This window comes from Barbus barbus, assembly GCF_936440315.1.
Source record: "Barbus barbus genome assembly, chromosome: 26".
NCBI classification, from domain to species: domain Eukaryota; kingdom Metazoa; phylum Chordata; class Actinopteri; order Cypriniformes; family Cyprinidae; genus Barbus; species Barbus barbus.
The window spans coordinates 15161510-15182225 of record NC_136754.1 but is presented as its reverse complement, the minus strand read 5'-3'; the positions used below and the strand labels follow the sequence as shown (position 1 = coordinate 15182225).

At 34.8% G+C, this 20716-nt stretch overlaps 2 protein-coding genes across 11 annotated transcripts in view; both read right to left on the bottom strand.

Annotated features, from left to right (window-relative positions):
* Positions 1-91: 91 nt before the first annotated feature.
* Positions 92-11839, bottom strand: LOC306846284 (tyrosine-protein kinase Lyn-like). 2 transcript variants are annotated; one of them, XM_079379545.1, is made up of 13 exons: positions 11690-11839; positions 8526-8659; positions 8306-8357; positions 8117-8213; positions 7932-8030; positions 7703-7806; positions 7471-7620; positions 7086-7238; positions 5666-5848; positions 5210-5286; positions 2919-3072; positions 2610-2741; positions 92-1224 (listed from the first exon to the last, which is right to left on the bottom strand). In XM_079379545.1, the coding sequence occupies exons 2-13, from the start codon at positions 8652-8654 to the stop codon at positions 1022-1024; spliced, it is 1533 nt and encodes a 510-aa protein (XP_079235671.1). In that variant the 5' UTR covers positions 8655-8659; positions 11690-11839; the 3' UTR covers positions 92-1021. The 2 variants fall into 2 exon arrangements, with proteins under 2 accessions (XP_079235671.1, XP_079235672.1); XM_079379546.1 differs by having other exon boundaries at positions 8583-8659; positions 11690-11801.
* A 471-nt stretch (positions 11840-12310) lies between these two features.
* LOC306846274 (trimethylguanosine synthase-like) overlaps positions 12311-20716 on the bottom strand; it is a 28467-nt gene continuing 20061 nt past the window's right edge. For 8 of the 9 annotated variants that reach the window (XM_079379524.1, XM_079379526.1, XM_079379528.1 and 5 more), the window contains 4 exons: positions 15766-15909; positions 14268-14484; positions 13983-14061; positions 12311-12659 (listed from right to left, as the gene is read on the bottom strand). In XM_079379524.1, coding sequence (XP_079235650.1) covers positions 12546-12659; positions 13983-14061; positions 14268-14484; positions 15766-15909 — 554 coding nt within the window. In that variant the 3' untranslated portion in view covers positions 12311-12545. Of the gene's footprint in view, positions 12660-13982; positions 14062-14267; positions 14485-15765; positions 15910-19743; positions 19908-20716 lie in introns of those variants that run through there. The other variant, XM_079379531.1, reaches the window with a different exon arrangement.

Genomic DNA, 20716 nt, shown 5'->3' with positions numbered 1-20716 from the left:
TTTTGGGTGAACTATCCCTTTAAAGAAGACTATTTTCAAGGTAATTTCCTTAGTTATGGCAGCATAGTATTTCATGACCCAGAGAACTGTTATCAATCACAAAAGATTCACTTTATTAGGTTTCTAGATAATGTACAAATGTACAAAATATTTTAACTATACAAAGCATTTCATTCTTATAGCTAATCAAATGCAAGGCAATTTAATGGCTTAATTACAAAATATTACCCTCTGTCACTGTTCATTATTGTAAAATTATCAATATTGTTATTAAAATATGTAAAAAAATGTCAAGATCACACTCTCTTTACAGTAGTCTACAGTGCATGGATTTCATTAGTCATTATTTTAATTTAAACCAGAGGTTTTCAAACCTTTTGCTCCCAAGAGTCTCCAAATATGATGATCCTTTTTGAGAAACCCTCTTACTAAAATATATAGGCAGCTGTATAATGTCATTTATGAATTATTCACAACCTTTAAGACAATTTGTGATAGTTTAAAGACAAGAGTTTTACAGTATTCATTTTAAGCGTTTACATTTGTGAATGTAACTAAACATCTCATTTCAAATGTTCAAATGTATCGGTATAGCTCCTTTTACAATAAATATCCTTCCAGAACAGCTTTACAGGTAACTTCAACAGCCCTAAATGTAAAATATTTTATTTTCTCTGAATTCATTTGCAAATAGTGGTCCCCAGACTCCAGTTTGCGAACCCCTCGTTTTAAAAAATAAAATAAAAAATAAAAATGAAACTTTGGTAGGGTATGTTGAAACAAAAATTATTTACAAATTGAAATGCAGCCATTGAAATTTGAATGAGAAGAGCAAAAGTGGCAAATAGTTTGTTAAAACTTCAATTTGAAGCAGAAATAGAAAACCTGAACCTTGCTTACGCATAAGTAAGCAGATTGATCCCATTATTAGTTACATATTAGTACATTGATTCATAGATACATCACAGATCTTTTGATCATCTTGAAACAGTACAAAAATATGACGGATGATTTTGCGTCCTCATGGCTGCTGCTGGTACTGGCCCTCAGTGGCTGTGTAGAAGTCATCTAGTACACTCTGAATATAGTCGAACGTGGGCCGGTCGTCTGGTTTACTTTTCCAGCATGAGGTCATGATCTCATAAAGTTCAGTGGGACAGTTTTCAGGACGGGGCATCCGGTAACCTCTCTGAACAGAGCTCATGACTTCACTGTTACTCATGCCTGAAGGTAAATAAAAGAAGGAAGTGAAAGGGTAAGTGGGCTGATAGCAAGAAAGAGAAAAACTGAGTAATAAATGTCACATGGAGTTTTCAGAAAGGCATTTTTGTCAGACTAACTCATTTTAACTAAAAGATATCACAATATTTTCCTAATTGATTAATCACAGGACAAGGCGACAAAAAGTTTTTTGTTTGTTTAAATATGCAAATGGTACATTATCTAATTAAATATCCACTCATTTGCATACATTTTCATAAAATGTTATGTGATCAGGTGAATGGTATATAAACAAACCTCTCCATATACCTTCAGAACACATATAGAAATTAAACTGTAAAGTTTGGTTTACACTAACGTTCAAAAGTTTGGGATCATTACGATTTTTTAAGGTTTTTTAATGGAGTCTCTTATGCTCATCCAGACTTTATTTATTTGATTAAAAAAAAATTAATATTGTGAAATATTGCAATTTCAAATTTTGGTTTCCTATTTTAATATACTATAAAATACAATTTATTTCTGTGACAGCCCTGCATTTTCATCAGCCATTACTCCAGTCTTCAGTGTCACATGATCCCTCAGAAATCATTCTAATATGCTGATTTACACTCTTAAAAATAAAGGTGCTTCAAGCAGTGCCATAGAAGAACCATTCAGTCAAACCATCTCTTTCTTAACTTTTTATAATCTCCAGAACCCTCTTTCGTTTTGTGAAACAGAAGGTTTTTCAGATGTTAAAGGTTCTATGTGCAACCATTTAGACAAAAAAGGTTCTTCTATAGCATCATGAAGCACCTTTATTTTTAAGAGTGTATTATCAGTGTTGAAACTGTTGAGCAGCTTAATATTTTTTTGGGGAACCTGTGATTCTTTGGTGAATAAAAAGTTAAAAAGAACAGCATTTATTCAAAATAGAAATCTTTTCTAACAATATAAGTCTTTACTATCACTTTTTATAAATTTTCTGGCTCAGTGCATTAAATTAGACAATTAAATGTGCATTTTGGATGTTTTTTTTCCATTAGTCTAAAAAAAGTCATGTTATGAAAGCAAAAAAAAGTGCAAAATAGTGTCTCTCTTTAATTTAGCTTAATATAGAGCTAAATATATTTCTCAGGATACCAGTCATTATTTTTACATTTATGTTACATTTAAATTTGGTAACATTTGCATCAAATGACACAATTGTGTCATTTCAGATGTATTCAACGGACCGAAACATATCTAACACAATTTGACCACCAGATGTCGACAAAGTCCAGACAAAAGAATCAGTTTTATCATCACTATTCCACTGCAGAGTAATGCTGATAGCTCCCAATAAAATTGAAATGCTTTATTTAAACTCAAATGCAATCAAGGTGCCATTATCTCAATTAGATTACCTGGATACGGAATTTTCCCGTATGTTATAATCTCATACATGAGAACCCCAAAGGACCACATATCAGATTTGATGGTGAAAGAACCAAAGTTGATGGCCTCGGGTGCCGTCCATTTGATAGGAAATTTTGCTCCTGAGACACAGAACACACAAAATTCACACAGATCAGTCAGGTCTGCTGATGCAGGAATATCACCATATCAGTATGCATAACAGCCTTAGCAGGCGCAGTCTGGAGAGGCGTCTGCTGTACAAAATGACTTGTCCATCCAATATGCTGCTAAACCACTGAAAGGTGTCACACACTCACCTTCTCTGGCTGTGTATTGGTCATCCTCAATTACTCTGGCCAGGCCAAAATCAGCTATTTTGCACAAGAGGCTATCTGAAACCAGCACATTAGCTGCCCTCAGGTCTCGGTGGATATAATTCTTCTTCTCAATGTAGGCCATACCTTCAGCTATCTGCAGAGACACACACAAACTCAGAATCACTGACATAAACAAACATACTCTAAGTTTGGGATTTTTTTTTTAATTGAACATATTAAATCGAACATATATGACAGTAAAGAAATTTATAATATTACAAAAGATTTATATGTCAAGTTATTGCTCTCTTTTGAACTTTCTATTCATCAAAGAATCCTAAAAAAAGTTTTCACAAAAATATTAAGCAGCACAGCTGATTTCAACATTGATAATATTAACCCTTGTGCATCATCAATAAAAAAAAGTTACACTTAGGTCCATAGTGGACAAAAATGTCCATGTCAAAAAAAACGGTCATAGAAATTGGAAGCTTGAGAGCACAGACTTTTGTTTGGTCTCATTCTAAAGAAGTGAAAAACCAAACAAACTTTTAAAAAGTGAAACCAAACAAAACTTATACAGGTTTAAGTTTATGAAAATGATTTATGAACAATATTTTATTTTTTATTTTATGAATATTTTATATATGAAACATGTTGAACTCTAAACCTGCTAGAAAATCAAAGCCATAAATCTAAAGTTGTGTTCCAAATTTGAGGTTGATATCTCAAAAAATGAGCTTTCAGTAAAATTTTGTTTGGGCGCAGTACCAGATTTTCCCCATTAGATGCCTGGTGCACACAGTGCTTGGATTTGTGATTTACAGTACAGTTTTATTCCTCAAATATTACAAGCACACACACAATTTTTTTTTATGACACACATACAAACCACACTCTGACATCTATACCAACACACCCACACAATTATAGCTGCATTATTTATCCAATTGGCTCTATAATACGCAGAAGCAGAAAACAGAAATAAAGCAAGTATTTGCTTTATAGACCCTTTATAGACCAAACCTGAAAAAATGGCACCATCTGGTAAAAAAATAGTAAAAAAAGCCTTGCCAACAGAATGAAAGCCTTTTAACAAAAATTGCATAATTTTACAGTTAAACGGCACTGCGATTAAAAATAGCTGTTTTAATGGGTTTCAATGGGGACATTTTTGTCCAAACGGTGCTGAGTGTTTCACTTTTTTGTACATAGTGTAAAATAGATTTATTAAAGGAAATGAGGGTGGAATATTAAAATTCAAATAAAAATACACACCTGAGCCAAAATGTATGCAGCTAGCATTAACACAGGCAAAATTATCCAAAAAAACACTAAAATGGACAAAAATGTCCATAAGAGTGCACAAGGGTTAAGAAATGAAGCACCAAATTAGCATATTAGATCTGATCATGTGACACTGAAGACTGGAGTAATGGCTGCTGAAAATTCAGCTTTTCCATTGTAGGAATAAATGACAAAAAAGTTATTTGAAATGGTACTAATATTTCACAATATTTTACTATATGTTTGATCAAATAAATGCAGCTTTGGTGAGCATAAGAGATGTCTCACAACCCAAACTTTTGAACAGTAGTGCATATGCACACAAATACACACGAGTACATAAATTAGGCAGTTAGTAGTGTAGATCACAGTAAATCGGCAGTTCATGGGTTTTTTCCCCTTCAGAAGTGGGTGTAGTCGCAATTCTCACTTAATTTTAACAGAGTAAAAGTTGTTTTAACAAAAGGAAAACAATGGTGTCTCACTTCCCCATTGGCATCCTCTTTCACTCTCTAAAACAGGATGTGCAATTTTGCCTTTTGGTGCTGCTTCACCAGAAATCAGTATCTAGGCAATCTTAAAGTCCTCAAGACTCGTACTGAAAACATATTTTTGTCCTTAGATTTAATTCTTCTCTTTTGAAGCAGTCAATTATGACTGTAAATACTTTATGACATCCATGATGCTTTAACCAGCCATTTTTTTTTTTCATTTGTTATCTCAACATTATTCTGTTGTCACATGATATAGAAATTCTAACTTAAACTTAAACTAAGATTTGTAAATTTAATAAGATTGTTAATTCCTGAGAAACGGCTGACTGACTTATTTTATTTGTTTTTAAATAAGCACAGACAAAAGAATCTGTTCCTCTTTTTCTTCAACTAATGGAAAAAGTGATGTCAGCCTCTTGACGCAAAAACCGGTAAACTTACCCCAGAAATACGGAAATGGAGGGCTAAGAGAAAAGAAGGCTAATTCATGTCTTGAACCAATATTTTTACCTGTGCAGAAAAATCTATTAGCTTCGGTAACTGTACTTTGCAGCCAGCTGCACTTTTCAAGAAATCCAATAAGCTTCCTGTAGAAGAAGAAACAAACTGTTATAAAAATTAATAAAAGTCGCTGAAAATACAATTTTCTTGCAACTACAGTTTTCTTGATCTGTAACTCTCATAGTTCTCTGATTTTAATCATTTAAAAAATATTTTGTATAGGGAAAAATTCTCAATATTAACCAGTTGCTTACTAGCATGCATATTATTACCATATTGGCTGTTTATAAAGCACATATTCTGCATGACCATATTCTACATCTCTAGTCCTACCTAACACTTAAGCTTAACAACTACATTACTATTAATAAGCAGCAAATTAGGAGTTTATTGAGGGAAAAGTCATAGTTAATGGTTTGTTAATAGCATGAATTGGACCTAAAGTGTGACCAGTATTTCTTGTACCATTTGCCATGAACTCAGTGATGATGTAGATGGGCTCAGTTTTGGTGACCACAGCATAGAGGCGCACGAGTCTGTCGTGCTGTAAGGTTTTCATCAGGTTGGCCTCCTCTAGGAAAGCCTCCACTGACATTGTGCCCGGCTTCAGCGTTTTCACCGCCACTTTTGTGCTGTTATTATAGTAGGCTGCGAACAAATAGAAACCACAATTAAACACTTGTGTGCAATTCTCTGTGGTTATCAATAATCTTCCTGTTCCAACACCACAGTCACAGTCCAGCCACAAAACAACGAACTAAAGACTGAGTCTCACACAAAACCTAGTGAGAAATGCAACAGAAACTTTATCAGTATAGATATAGGAACTGTCAATTGGCCCTAAAAAACCTTTTATAGGAACTGACTCCTACGAATCCTCACATTTTCTCACCGAGGATCTTACGCAACTCACTGCTGTCCATAAACTACATTTCTCAGAAGTGATGACACAGTGCCACTATGTGAATGACTTTTACTGACCACTGTGTTTTGCATGGGCTCATCCCTTGTTCCACTTAAATGCCATTTCCTTGTTCATTCAAAATTACAGACAGCTTTCATACAAATTATCTGCTGGACGTGTGATGCCCAAATGTGCGTCTTAGCCGTTGAAATCTAATAGTTTCAATCTAATAAATTTGCTGAGACGTAACAAAGCAGGGCACGTTGAGTGCGTCTGTCATCGTACGGACTTATAGTGTGTTTAAGGTCTGGCAACGCAGTGCCAACAACGTCACGGGGCGCAAAAGGAAACATCTTGGCCACGGGCGGTGGAGAGCCATTTGTATATTTGCTAAGGCCGCTTCCTGCAATTCATCATGTCAGCTGAAAGGAAAAGAGGAACATGAATAATAACGAAATCCAAATGCAAATCCTGCGTCAGTTGCATAGCAGTTTCCTCCTCAGATCTGACTGATAAGAGTCTCGTTTGTGCCGGGTCTCTGTGTACTATCAGTCTGAGCTATAAGGGAGCCATTCATGCCAGCCAGAAGCCACAGCAGGAAGACTCGAGATTTGAATGACTTGTCAAAAGCTTTTATGACTCAAAGAATTAGATAGTAACAATTAGCCTACACATGTTCAAAGAAGATCGATTAATCGATACAAACACTGAAGGATGTCACTTCTAAGCCCATTGAAGAGCACATAAAATGCTGGGTTTTTTTGATCAAGCGCTTGGGGGATCTTAGAGACCGAGAGAATTTGAATAACAAGACCATAAAGAAGAGAGCAACACTTTTCTGCAGTTTAGCAAAGCTGAACATGCAATGGACTTTTGATGAAGGAAACACTTTGTGGCTAAATGTATGTTTGTGACTTCAGGCAAATTCCAGATCTTTTGTAGGTCATTGTCAAGCTGAAGGGTTTCATTTCCTTTACTTACCCAGCCACACCTCTCCAAACTGCCCTGCTCCGAGCTTCTTCACCATCTTTATGGATTCTTTAGAGATTTCCCACGCATCTTTGTCCCAAGGCTTCTGTGCTTTTGGCTTCTCACATGGTTTCTCTAGTTTTCGACACAATCCGTCTGGTTGTTCTGTGACAAAATGATGCACATCCTTCTTATTTTAGCAAACCATACATAAACACACAAAAATACAAATATATATGTAATATATAATATAAATCATATAACAATACATTTATAAATGTATTAATATTTATTTATACATTTATGAATAAATTAAACATTTAATATTAAAGCATATATTTTATTTATGCAGCTATACAATATATTATCATTTATTTTTGGCATCCTTAGAACTTACTGTGGTAATGCTTTATCATGCTGTTGATGTCATTGAATGTGATTTTTGGAGAGATGTAGTAGCCACCATTATCCAGAGATCTGATTTTATAATGTTTAACAACATCCAGCCCCTGAGCGTCCACATCTCTGATCGACAGAGAATAACTTCCTGTTCAAAACAAAGCAGAATATGTTACACCACAAAGTTATATTACTGCAAAAGACACTAGTAGACAGTAAAGAGTGTGCACCTTTTGAGGTTTCACTTTCCCGTATGAGGTAAGACCCGGGTTTGTTAGCAGGCGCCAACAGCTGTCTCTCTGCATCCTTCCGTGTGATATCTTTGAAGAACCATCTAAATTGTGTGCATGGTAAATCAAATTATACCAAGATGAAAAAATAAGTGCTCAAATATATATATATATATATATATATATAGCTACACTTGTACAGTAATTCATCATATTGAGCAGCACTCACTCTTCTGTCTCTATAGTGTCTGCTTCTGCAACATAGTTTGAAGGAATGAATCCTTCCTTTTTTGTGGTCAAAGACTTTGCCTTCCACCACTCTCCATGTCTGGAAAAAAATATCACACTTCACATACAGCAACAACAACATGATAACAGGCAAAGAAAAACACTAAGATGATGACATTTACTTACTCTTCAAGAATCTTTAACTTCTCTCCTTTTTTAAAGCCCAGATCATCAGCATGAATGGCGTCATACGGATACAAAGCAATGGCTATTTTTTCCTTTTCTGTATAAAAATAAACAAATTAATACAAATTTGACAAAAACGTTCAAAGCTACAAAAGCATAAGGATGTGGAATAAAGCTCATTAGAACTACCTTCCATGTTTTGGAACACCTGACCAGGCAGGAGCCCGGGGCTCTGATTATTCTATGAAATAAAACATTTCATATAATCACGATATAATCATGAAAACGTTTCAAAAGTATTAAAAACCCTTCTCTTTAGAGTCTATGAAAGTCAAAACAGCAGAATTAATCTTAACATGATGAGATGCCCCCCCCCCCCCCCCCCCCCCCATCACTACTCACTACTTACTATATGAGGCTTATAGGAGGTTGGATCTCTCACATATACAGTTTGGTCAGTACGTACTGGATGGTGTTTGTTCCCTTCAAGCACACCTCCATTTTGGTCTCCATCCAACTTGGATTTTTTACAACCCATGTTTCCTGCAAGAAGACGTTTAAACAATGTAATTTACTGAAATTGGAATTAAATCAAAACAAAGCATATCCCAGACAGCAAGCAGTGTTGGCCCAGATCCAGCCCACATCTGGCCCGCATGGATTTCACTCAGGCCAGATGTGGACCGGATCTGGGCCAACACTATGTTGCTGTCTGGGTAACTATTAATTTTTTTATGACACTATTACATCAAAATAACTCTACAGTGCATTACATAATAATGCCTAAGCGATAAAACACTGCTCCAGTAAAGATAACTAAAAATTAATACAACTGATGCGGAGACGATTTCAGACCCATTCTCTTTCCCCGAGCACAGATATAAATGATATTGCTTTTACATGGCAGATACAACACCAAAAATTATTTAATTTAAATATTTATTAATATTTATACATTTAAATATTTATATTTTAATTTAAATATTTGATGAATGATATGTACAACTGATTTTTTAATTATTATTTGATTACTGCTTTGAAAATATATACATATATAATATATGATTAATAATAATAATAATTATTATTATTTATTACATTAAAGGGGATGAATAATTTAGGGAGTGGAAAATAACTTAAAATTTTCATGATAAATTCAGTTTCATGTCAAACATTAAATTGATCCATTAAAAGCTAGTTTTAGTCTTTAAACTAAAATGAAAACTAAACTAAACTTAAATGCAAGTCAACAAAAACACATTACAATTCCTAATGACCAACTAAGTCATAAGAACTCTTTTTGACATGTGCTTATCCAACTAGGTCAGCTGAGGAGAAGCATTGAGTCACTCGGTATAAGATTGCCAGTACATTTTAAGAGGCATCATATGAATAACAATATGCCCTCAAAATAATAACACACCCTCTCAACATGGTATAAGGAAGACTTGCAGCTTAGAAAACCCACTGAAAGGTCAGGTGAACACATCAAAGCAATGCTCTGTTAAATATAAATGCAGAGCTAGTTAAGGTTAGAGTTTCATAGGGAAGAAACCAAGGAATTCCCCTGCAGAAAATATGCCCTTTGCTTATTCTTACAGCTGAGTATTGGGAAGAAATAATCATTTTCTCTTAAAATCAGGTTCATTGTAGGGGTCATAAATGCTGGATGTCAGCTTTACCAAAGCAACAACAACAGGACTATGAGGAAGAAATGCATGTACTGTAAATCTCTTGGGCAATGGACTTTATATCAATGAGCAGTAAACGCTAAATTACTTCATTTGTATTTTACAAGGTTAGAATTCAAATGACAATTAAAAACAGATATAAAAATAGATAGATAGACAGATGGCAGAGCGAAGTTCTAAAATAAACCTAAAACTAGTTTTAAAAATGCTATTTAATAAAAAAAAAAAAATCAACATCCCATATTTTGACCTAGGATTGCCCTCCCCTGGGAAATTCTGACAAGACTGTTTGCCAATTCTTTCCGCATCCTTTGGTATTTCAGGAAATGTTTTAACACCGTTGCCTTTTGACCAAAGCAGTCAGTTCCCAAAGTGGCCACAAAAAACAAAACCAAAAAAAAAAAAACCGCTTTTACTAGCCATCAATAAGTCTGATTACATGTCTCAACAGATAATTCTATAGCTCCCAAAGCAACAGACATTGTTCTGGTTATATTTAGCCAACAATCCTTGTTATGTCAGAAGTAATAAGGAAGAAACAGTGGTAAAAAGTGCCCTTTGTTGTCCTGAAGGTGAAATGTTATTAAAGTTGCTTAAATGGCTAAACAACACCAGGCTGAAATCGTGTATGTGGCCATCCTGGACTCTACTGGTGTGGCTGTATTTTTAGATGTCAGCAGGAAACTAGTAACAAGGCTATAATGCTAGATTAATGCGAGAGCAAGCAGGCCACTGAGGCTGCACACTTCCTCCTCTGACCAGCGTCTCTAGGGTGTTCAGTAAGACAGGAAAGACAGAGACACAAAAGACCTCTCAACTACTTCTGAGTTTCAGTCTCTGGTCTGTTTGTATGAGAATGCTATATGTGCCTTGAGATCATCTTGTTGAATGATGAAACCTAATCTAGGCTATTTAACTCGTGTTTTTGTAGCCTGCAGATACAGAAATTTGAGGCTGGAGGAAGGACAGAAAGTGAATAGGCCTACTTCTGAGAACAAAATATTGAAAAGGGCGTCTCTGCAACAACTCGGGTCAAGTGTCATGGTGTAAAAACTCAGCATCTTTAGCTAAAAAATGAAATAGGAACCTTTACACAAAGTTGATGTAGGCTATTTTACATGATATTTTCATGCAAGACACAACTGTAATATGGAAATAAATGTAATATTTGAAAGAAAAACAAGTTGTCCTAATGTAATTTTAACGGTTAAGTCTGATGGTGTCAACATATATTTCTCAACAATGTTTAATTTTACTAACTTTATAGCTGATGTTTTAGATGTTTTTCCTAGCATTCCTTAGGAGAGATAGCCTAAAAATAGATTCAAACGTGAGATAACTTAGATGTATTTAATGAGAAATGTTCAATCCCTGACACACAGCCTATCGTATAACATTTGACCGCAGTTTGAGACATTTTGGAGATCCTAGGAGACTTTTTGCTGTTGAGGAAAGATGATTGGGATCTCATTAGTGATTTATTTTTCCAACGGGACATGTTGTGCGTGATCTTTCTAAAACTAACTTTGAGAAATCAAAGTGACCATCATGCAAAATTTTTAATTAAGAGCGTTCAGTGCGAGGTCGCTCTGGTGAACGTTAACAGGTTTTAATGAGTTAATAATTATTCAAATTTTACAGCCAGTGTAAAAGGCACCATGATTCAAGGCTCATCGGCATTTTCTATTGTGGCAGCTGGGAGTTTCCATCAAAACATATTTACATAGCGTTGAATCAAAATTTAAACATGCAAAGGCAAATATACGGAGAAAAAACTTGATATTGATACATATGCACGTAAAACGTTACATTACACACATGTACTGTAACATCATTACAACAGACTGTGAGAAGGAATTTAAAACATAAGAAGTCTACCTACCTGTCAAATGTCAGAAAAAGTGGTTAAAAGGAAAAGTTTCTGAGCGAAATAAGCGTCGAGTGCGCGCGCTGTTCCTCTCATTGACGCGACACACACAAACACAGAATGAGGAACCTGAGACTGGACGCCTGCTGCTTTTAATGCTCCCTCAACTTCCTGGTACAATATTTACCATGTTGATTAGAGTTCAGTTTTATTTGTTTGCATAAAACCGCAGTGCCATTACGCTTGTGTCGCAAGTGTCAACTCGTAGTATTTTGGGGAAAAATATATCGGTATAATCTCACATGATGTGAACACATATGCTTTCATTCCATTCACGGTTGACAAATTTAATTGACGTTTGTAAAACCTGCTGAACAGTTAGAAATACATGTATATAAACGAGTAATCAATATAAAAATATTTAATATTAATATTTAAAAATATAACAAATATTATACAGCACTGTGATACAGACAGACAGACAGACAGACAGACAGACAGACAGATAGACAGATAGATAGATAGATAGATAGATAGATAGATAGATAGATAGATAGATAGATAGATAGATAGATAGATAGACAGACAGATAGATAGATAGATAGATAGATAGATAGATAGATAGATTTTTTTTTTAGAATTTTAAAACTTCCTTTATTTCTTCAAATGAACTTTAATAGATAAGTATCAATATTGGGAAAAACAACAGATCCAAGTTAAAATAAGCATTACTGTATACTAGCAGCATCACAAAGACACAAAATGTACATTTTATGAAAAATTCATCATCAATGGCTTTACAAAACAGTACAATTTAAGTGCTTTAAGTACAGCTAACATAAATGACTGCCAAAGGTCAAAATAAAAGGCTTTATGTTTTTGACTTAATTAAGTTGCCAAAGTATGCAGTAATTGTTTTCAGTTTGTTGTTCAGAAAGTTCTGCTCCACTTCCACTTTTCCACCTGGGCCGGCGAGCAACGCAATCTACACAGAGTGAAAGACAGAAAGAAAAAAAAAGAAAAAAAAAAGAGGCAGAGCAGGTGTGAGATACCATCACAGACGACGTGGTCATTAGTTGGCAATATCAACATGTCAGCGTAATATAAACACAGTATCTTGGTTTAGGGAGAAATGTTGCTGAATTCAATCACAAGAAAGTCACTAATACATATGGGCAAAAGGTAATGATGTATTTACTTTAGATATTAGTGAAGAAATTTGCTACAGTCAAACACAGAATGCTCCGGAAATGAATGTGGTTTCAGAAGGTGCAACCACACTGCACCAGACAACAAGACCTTTCAGAGAATTCAAAAACCACTATAGAGCTGCAATTGACAAATATCAGATGCACTAAACTAAACCCAGACATACATAGTGTATTCTGTGAAATTAACTCAATTTCTGACTTAAGTATAAGATATCAGCGAATGGACTTTGGCACTAAGTTTATTTTGTGTTGCCTGACACACAGGACACAATAAATGATAACTGAAACTAGATGCATATCTAAGAATAAGTGTACAGCAGCCATGTGTACTAATTTTAAAATCAGATGACTTCATTTAGGCCCTGTCCAATTAAAATAAGAGTTTGATGCCTTTACGTCCATGTATGCTAACACTAAATTCATCCATACACTAGTGTACATCCCCTAGTGAAAAATAAATATGCTAAAATGTATTTGAAAAAACATTTAATGTAAATACATTTACATATTTATGTGCCAAATAAAAATACCCTGCAGTTGTATTTTTGGCATACTAAACTAGTATACTTAAAGTCTGCTAAATCGGAGCAAACTATTTTGTACTTAACGCTGTTTAATTGTGCAAAAGTAGTGCTGAAGTCCAGCTAAAGTATACTTAAGTATATTTGATTGTGCTAAAGTGAAACTATTACAAGTATACTTCAGGTACACTTTAAATATCTTGCATTTAAAGACTGATATTTTTCAAAGATCATACAATTCTCATCAATAGTGACATTGAACCACATTTTAGGCTTAATATTAAGAAACATGTATTGTGTTTAGTATGCCAAATAAAATTTGATATTTTTTATATCAGTAAGTCTCAAGCGATATGTCAGTACATATGTTAATAGATTTGAACTATACTTATTATGAAATAAATGCAATATATTAATTTACTAGGTTCTCCAAGTGGAAAAAAAAACTTGATAAACTTTTAGCATCAATACAAAAAAGATAATTGTGTTTTTAAATTATAAAACAAATTATAAAAAAGAAAAAATGATTATAAAAATGAAAAACAAATTATTCATGTAAATAAATAAAAGTGTTACCTGTTCCTTGTCTGCGTTTCGAGGAAGAAAATAGACAATATTGTCTGAAATCATTTTTGACAACCTGAAAATGTCAAATGTATAGATAGTTAAGGAAGTAGGAATAGTTGGTTTGAAGCAACATGACCACATACATTAGAAAGTATATCATAACTTCCACAAAGAGGAGTGATGTGAAAAAGGACAAATCTGAACCTTTGATTCAAAATTTTTATGAAAACCTCATTTGAAAAGAAAGAGGCACTGCCTAGAATAAAAGTACAGAGCGTAAGACTTAAAGGATATCCATCAGGAGTCATCATGGTCTTGATGTTGAAGACGTCAGCACTGAGGTACTCTGGTCCTCCCCACGGGGGACTGAGGAAAACCATGTCTCCTCGCAGGCGCGGAGCCAACTGCAGGAAGTCTCCCTGCACAAACTCTATCTGGTGCGCCACACCGTACACTTCTGCATTGTGCTGTGCCAGAGCCAGCCGTACAGGGTCGATATCGATGGCGATCACTGGATGTCAGGAGGAGAAAAACAACTTCACTTACAAAAGGGTCAACGACAAACAAGAGTGGACACGATAAAGAAAAACAAATAAGTTCAGTATTATTCTTTTTGTAATTATGGTTTTGAAAATTTTTTATACAATTTTCAGGAAACATTTTATTTACTGACTTTAAGATTCTCATATGGTATAATCATCAAGTACTAACACATTTACATTACACCTTGAATACATGCGAGTAAATATACACAACTGTTCAAACATTTGGGGTAAGATTGTTTTTATAAAAAAAGAAATGAATAGTTTTATTGAGCAAGGACCCATTAAATTGATCAAAAGTGACAGTAAAGACATTTATAGTGTTACAAAAAATATATAATTTAAATAAATGCTTTTAACTTTCTATTCATCAAAGTATCCTGAAAAAATTTCAAGCAGCGCAATTTTCAACATATTAGAATGATTTCTGAAGAATCATGTGACACTGAAGACGGTAATAGTAGCTGAAAATTCAGCTTTTCCATCAAAAGAATAAATTATATTTTAAAATATATAAAAATAGAAAACATTCATTTTAAATTGTAACATCTCATAATATCCCTTTTTACTGTATATTTGATCAAATAAATTCAGCCTTGGCAAGCATAAGAGACTTTTCAAAAAGATATTTGCATTTTGAATATTCCTAAATATTATGAATTACAAAAACAATCCAAAAATATCTAAATTAATTTTAATTGATAAAAAATTATATTTGTGGTTGGAAAAATGTGTGTGTGTGTACTTAACCATATTTTGGGGACAAATTTGTACCCAAAAGTGAGGTAAACCTGACAACATCTCCAAAAACCTCCCTTTGGGGACGTCCTCATTTGTAAAACGGGTTTAAAAATAAACTAAACAAAGTTTTTTTGAAATTGTAAAAATGTCTCCCGTGATGGCTAAGTTTAGGTGTAGGGCAATAACACATACAGTTTGTACAGTATAAAAACCATTACGCCTATGCAATGTCCCCATTTAGATAGTTAAGTAAATGTGTGTGTGTGTGTGTGTGTGTGTGTGTATATATATATATATACATAGATTGCTATCGTTTTTTGGGGGCTTTTTTTTAACATAGCCACATGGACATTTTTTTTAAACAACAATACTATATGGTCAACCTCAAATGCTAAAATAGATCAATTAATTACAAATAAAATCAAATTTCAGATGGTTTCTCAAGACAATTGTTTTGGTGTTAGCATGGTAGGACTGTGTTGACATGGCAATATGAAATACAACTGTACCTCTTTTACCAGTGAGGGCAAACTGAATGGCATTGCCACCGACACCACAGAAGGCATCGATAATGAGCTCCGTGCTGAAGCTGTCCTGCACTCTCAGAGCAATGTGTTCTGCTATCTTCTCAGGAGTCACTGAGAACCAGCCCTCTGTGGACAGAACAGAGTCACAGGTTATGCACATCACAATTCAAATTAGAAGCAAAAGGCTTTTATCAGTTCATGCATTTGTCCTTCTCAAACTAAATATTAAGATTAGCAGAATATTATTCAAATTATAGTTAAACCTAAATGCATCTTTTTATTACAAATGTGGTAGAATTTGACACTTTGACCACCAGAGGGAGTCTGCAGTTTTGGTTTTCTATTTGAAGAGCTGAAGCTTGGCTCTTCTTACATCAAACACCGTCTCCCCTCTCTAAATATATAGCTTAGCCCCATATTAGGAGGAGCTTCTGGTGGCAAAAGGATGATCTTTTTTTATTTTGTTAATTCATCATGTGATGGCAGAAAACCATATCTTTCTAGGAGAAGCTGCACAATGTGTCCAAGATAGGATGACCTTAAAGCAGACTCCCTCTGTATCTCCAAGCAGTTCATCATTCTTGAAAGCTGTGACACTTTAAAACATGGCATCAGATGCTGGATCTTCACGTTTTTAGGGTGTTGCATGTATCTGTGAGAGAGAGCTGTGGCAGAAGCAGTCAGAGAGCACAGAGAGACTGGAGTTTAACAGAGCTTGTCCTCCTCTGATTCTGTGGAGACCAACACCATCTGCTTTTAGCCTCTACAAACGCATCTCTGTTTTTCCGCCTCTCGTATTTCTCTCTCCACTGAGAATAGAACACCTGCTAAAGTAACAATCACTGGTCTGGAGCAACCACGTTCAGCACTTCCTGTTTACAGTGAGAGGTCTGGACAGCGAGCGGCACCAAGAGCCTGTCAAGTACAGGTGCCCCCCCGAGTAAAGAGAACTTGCTTTTCTAAGCACATATACTGTAAGTGGTACCTTAAATTTGCATAAGCTCCGAAAAAAGGACCAAATATTACAGAAAAACACACTGTCAACACTAATAACAAATAATTACATTGGAGTCAATTTATAATTGCAGTGACATTTCCACCTGAAAATGTTTTAAAACTGTTACGCGTTGCTGAAGTAGGAGACAGGACGATGAGGGATGCAGAATAATCAGGTACTTTAATTGAGTAAACTTATTAACAACTGGATAAACAGCATAAACATAACATTACTTTGAGACACGACGAAGAGGATTGCTGAACTCGAGGCTTATAAAGAACACAAACTAATCAGGAAACAAGATGATTAATACAAGACAGGTGAAAGGAATAAACAATGATTAACTACCGACCAAATAAGGACAAACGGGAACTAAACAGAAACCAAACCGTGACACCTACCATGCTACATCGATTAAAGTATCTCCTTTCACATATAACTCAAGGTCAAAATGAATGATTGTAAAAAAAATTATTCAGTAACACCACTAACAAATGTCATAGTTAAATGTGTTTCAGAACAGAGAAAGGTACTATAACATTGATCTTAATATTTAATTATCTATCTGTGAAAATGACATTTCAGGAAAAGACATTTAAAATGTTGCTTTTGTTTTCATATGGTTAACACTACATTAAAATGTGAGAATTGTTTTGATGTAAATTATTAAATTGACGACAGATTTTTGAACAAACTTTTTCCTATTTTTTTCCAATTAAAAAGTATATTAAGTACTGAAAGATTAAAAAAAAACAACCATGGCTAGATTGATTCCTATGAAACTCAGAAGACCCCATTTACTTTAAGTCACATTCCTGGTTATGTTAAGCACAATTCACTAGAACAAGTTTTGTTTTTTTTCATTGTTGGCTCCAGACTACTAGTTAATGTTGGATAACCAAACCTTTTTCCTTGTTCAACATCCTGTTCCACATGGATATGTTACATCAAAGTAAAATGTCTTGTGAATGCCTCTGAAGTGGTAATGCATGCCAGTGCCCTTTAGAAGGGTCACATGCTGATAAAAATCACTCCAAATTTCCTCATTCCATTTAAAAGTCTGCATCTTGACTGGCATTATGTTGACGTCATAACTGTGCTTGTTGTTTGGTTCCTCTCGGTGGGTATCAGTAGTAAAAAGAGTGGGTTTGCATCTTTGTAGCCTTGAGGTAATCCCCCTCCTCTTTATGGTGGGGGTGCAGGAGACGCACAATTCAGCCCACGCTCTTGATCTACCCTCGCTATCCTCTGTCCAATCAGGCAGTGCTGAAGGAAAAGAGGCTCACTGTGGCTATGGGCTACTGCCTCTGTTGACATGAATAAGTGAATAGATACGAGGCTCTGATCTCACTTTCAAACAGAATTCCAGTGAAAGAGTTATGATCCGAAAGTGAGAGAGACGTATAAAAACACATTAGTCATGGTACTTTGGAGAATTCAAAGAGAAATCTGCTGTCCATGAGGAGAGTTTTTCTAATCCCAAATAAGGGGACCTTTCATGATAGTACCACAAGAAAAACCGTTTGACATTTGGTGCTGATTAAAAGGCATCTTTCCCAAGATGAGCTCTATTAAAAACTAAATCCTAACTCTATATTAAAGATATGCCATTGAATTTAACAAGGAAAGTGACTTGGGGTCAGTGACATTAAAAAAAAACTATATTTTACATGTTCTGGAAAAAATGTGGTGCTATTTTAGCAAAAGTCACCACCACAATGCTGCGGTGTTGCAGGTGGTTTGAAGGTGTTGCTAAATCATTGAAACTGTAATTTATTTTTTTAGTGTAGCATTTACAATGACATTCTTAATATTTGTGTATAATGTCCAGTTAAAATATATGAAAAAATAAAATAAGATGAATGTACCTGAGAAGCAACCCTGCATAATATATTAAAGTGTTAGTTCACCCAAAAATGAAAATTCTGTCATTAATTACTCACCCTCATGTCGTTCCAAACCCGTAAGACCTTTGTTCATCTTCAGAACACAAGATATTTTTGATTATTTTAATCAAAAGCTTTATGAAGCTACGAGGATACTTTTTGTGTCCAAAGAAAAGAAAAGAAAAATAATGACTTTATTCAATTTCTTCTCTTCTGTGTCAGTTTTTGTTGACGACACTACCACGAAAAAAAAATAAAATAAAATATTCTCGTAACCTCATAACATTAAGGTTGAACCCACTGATGTCAAATGGACTATTTTAACAATGTCCTTACTAACCTTCTGGGCCTTTAACATGTCAGTTATGTTGCTGTCTATACAGGGTCAGAAAGCTCTCGGATTTCTTCAAAAATATCTTCATTTGTGTTCCGAAGATGAATAAAGGGGTCTTACGGGTTTGGAACGACATGAGGGGGAGTAATTAATGACACAATTTTCCATTTTGGGTCAACTATCCCTTTAAGACTTATGAAAATGTATCTTCAAAGAATATATCTTCAATACAAGATTAATTTATTGATTCATAAGTGTATTTTGTTTTACTGTACTGGCAGATCTTTTCCATTTATATTCCGCATCAAGTTCACAAAACAAAAAAACATTACACTTAAAGATACTCTTTATGAAAACAAGTCTTAATTTTTTCTTATGCAATGCTGCCTCTTTTAAAAATTCTTGTGCTCTACACATTGAGCCTTGGTGCTCAAATTCACATGGTCTCATTTCCTTTTACTTCATCTCTTGTTCTTTCTTTAATATAAAGAATAAATGGTCAAAAGACCAAATGGTAAAAAAAACTAAAAAGTATAAAAGACTATACAGCAAATAAAATTCCTTTTACAAGATAAAATTAGACAAGTGAAAAGCAATTAACAACCAGGTTTATGTTGAGTTTAATACACTGTGTCCATTAAGAGAGTGACCCACTTTGCAGACGGCAGTGGAGAGGATAACACAGGTAAAGCACCAGAGCTAAAGGTTGTCCTCCTCTGAGGTTGAGCACTCTATTTGTGTAAAGTGTAGCGTGGGGAAAGAAAAGAGTGCTCTCCTGAGCGCTCTAAAAGCTGCCTGCTGCCTTGCTCTCACTTGCTCCATCTCGCTCGCTCGCTGTCTCCCTCCCTTTTTCTCTGGCCTGACACAGGAGGTATGAGGGGCTCCGTGTCTAGCATCAGCACAAACACTGCAGACAGAGCCAGCGCAGTCAGACAGCCCACACCTTCAGCTGCTACAACCTCACACTGACATCATTCTCTGTCCTTCACTTCTCAGTGGGTCCCTGCTTTTCTTAAAGTCACTGGTTTTACTGTGAATGATTCATTGGTGCACGTTATTCCAAAAAAATAAAAAGACTTTTGTTTGCCAGTGACGTCACTTACATAGGCTGTGCGGGCTATTGATTTATGTATCTCCCAATAGCTATTTGGACTGTTTCATAATCCTATTAATTCCCAAAGGTATAAGTCAAATCCTGCTCAAGCTTTTGTCCCCGTTCACTCATCAAATTATCAGTATAAATATAAAATTGACACTGAGAAGAATTAGGGCTGGGTGATACATTGAATACTCAATGTATTTGCAGTTTTCTTTGGTAATACAAACTTAACACTGTGACAATGATTTTATCTGACCATTTGACCATTTTTCTAAAATGTGTCATTAGTTTGTGACCCCTTCTATTCTCATGACTTAAGTATGATAGTGTTAAGATTTAAACTTCAGCATTGGGGGTTTGTTGCAAATCATTTCAAACAGTTAATTTCAATTAATCTATTCATAACTCAACAATTAATTTGCATCAACGTTAAGAAATGTTCACCGAGGTCTCTGCGGGACATACTTTTATCCATAAATTTTTTTATTGTTATTTATTGTTTTTTTTTGCTGTATATTTGCATTGTTGTACTGATGCAAATATGCATGAAAATGTTTAAAAAGGATTCACTGTGTTTATTTAGTGGAAAACTTAGATATTAGTAGATATCAACTGTG

Excerpts from the sequence above, each read along its gene's own strand:
- LOC306846284 (XM_079379545.1), bottom strand. The coding sequence starts at position 8,654 with ATGGGTTGTAAAAAATCCAAGTTGGATGGAGACCAAAATGGAGGTGTG. Across the intron at positions 5,287-5,665 it reads CACTGAGTTCATGGCAAATG|GAAGCTTATTGGATTTCTTG; the intron begins GTACAAGAAATA and ends CTTCTTCTACAG. Across the intron at positions 3,073-5,209 it reads TAATAGATTTTTCTGCACAG|ATAGCTGAAGGTATGGCCTA; the intron begins GTAAAAATATTG and ends GTGTCTCTGCAG.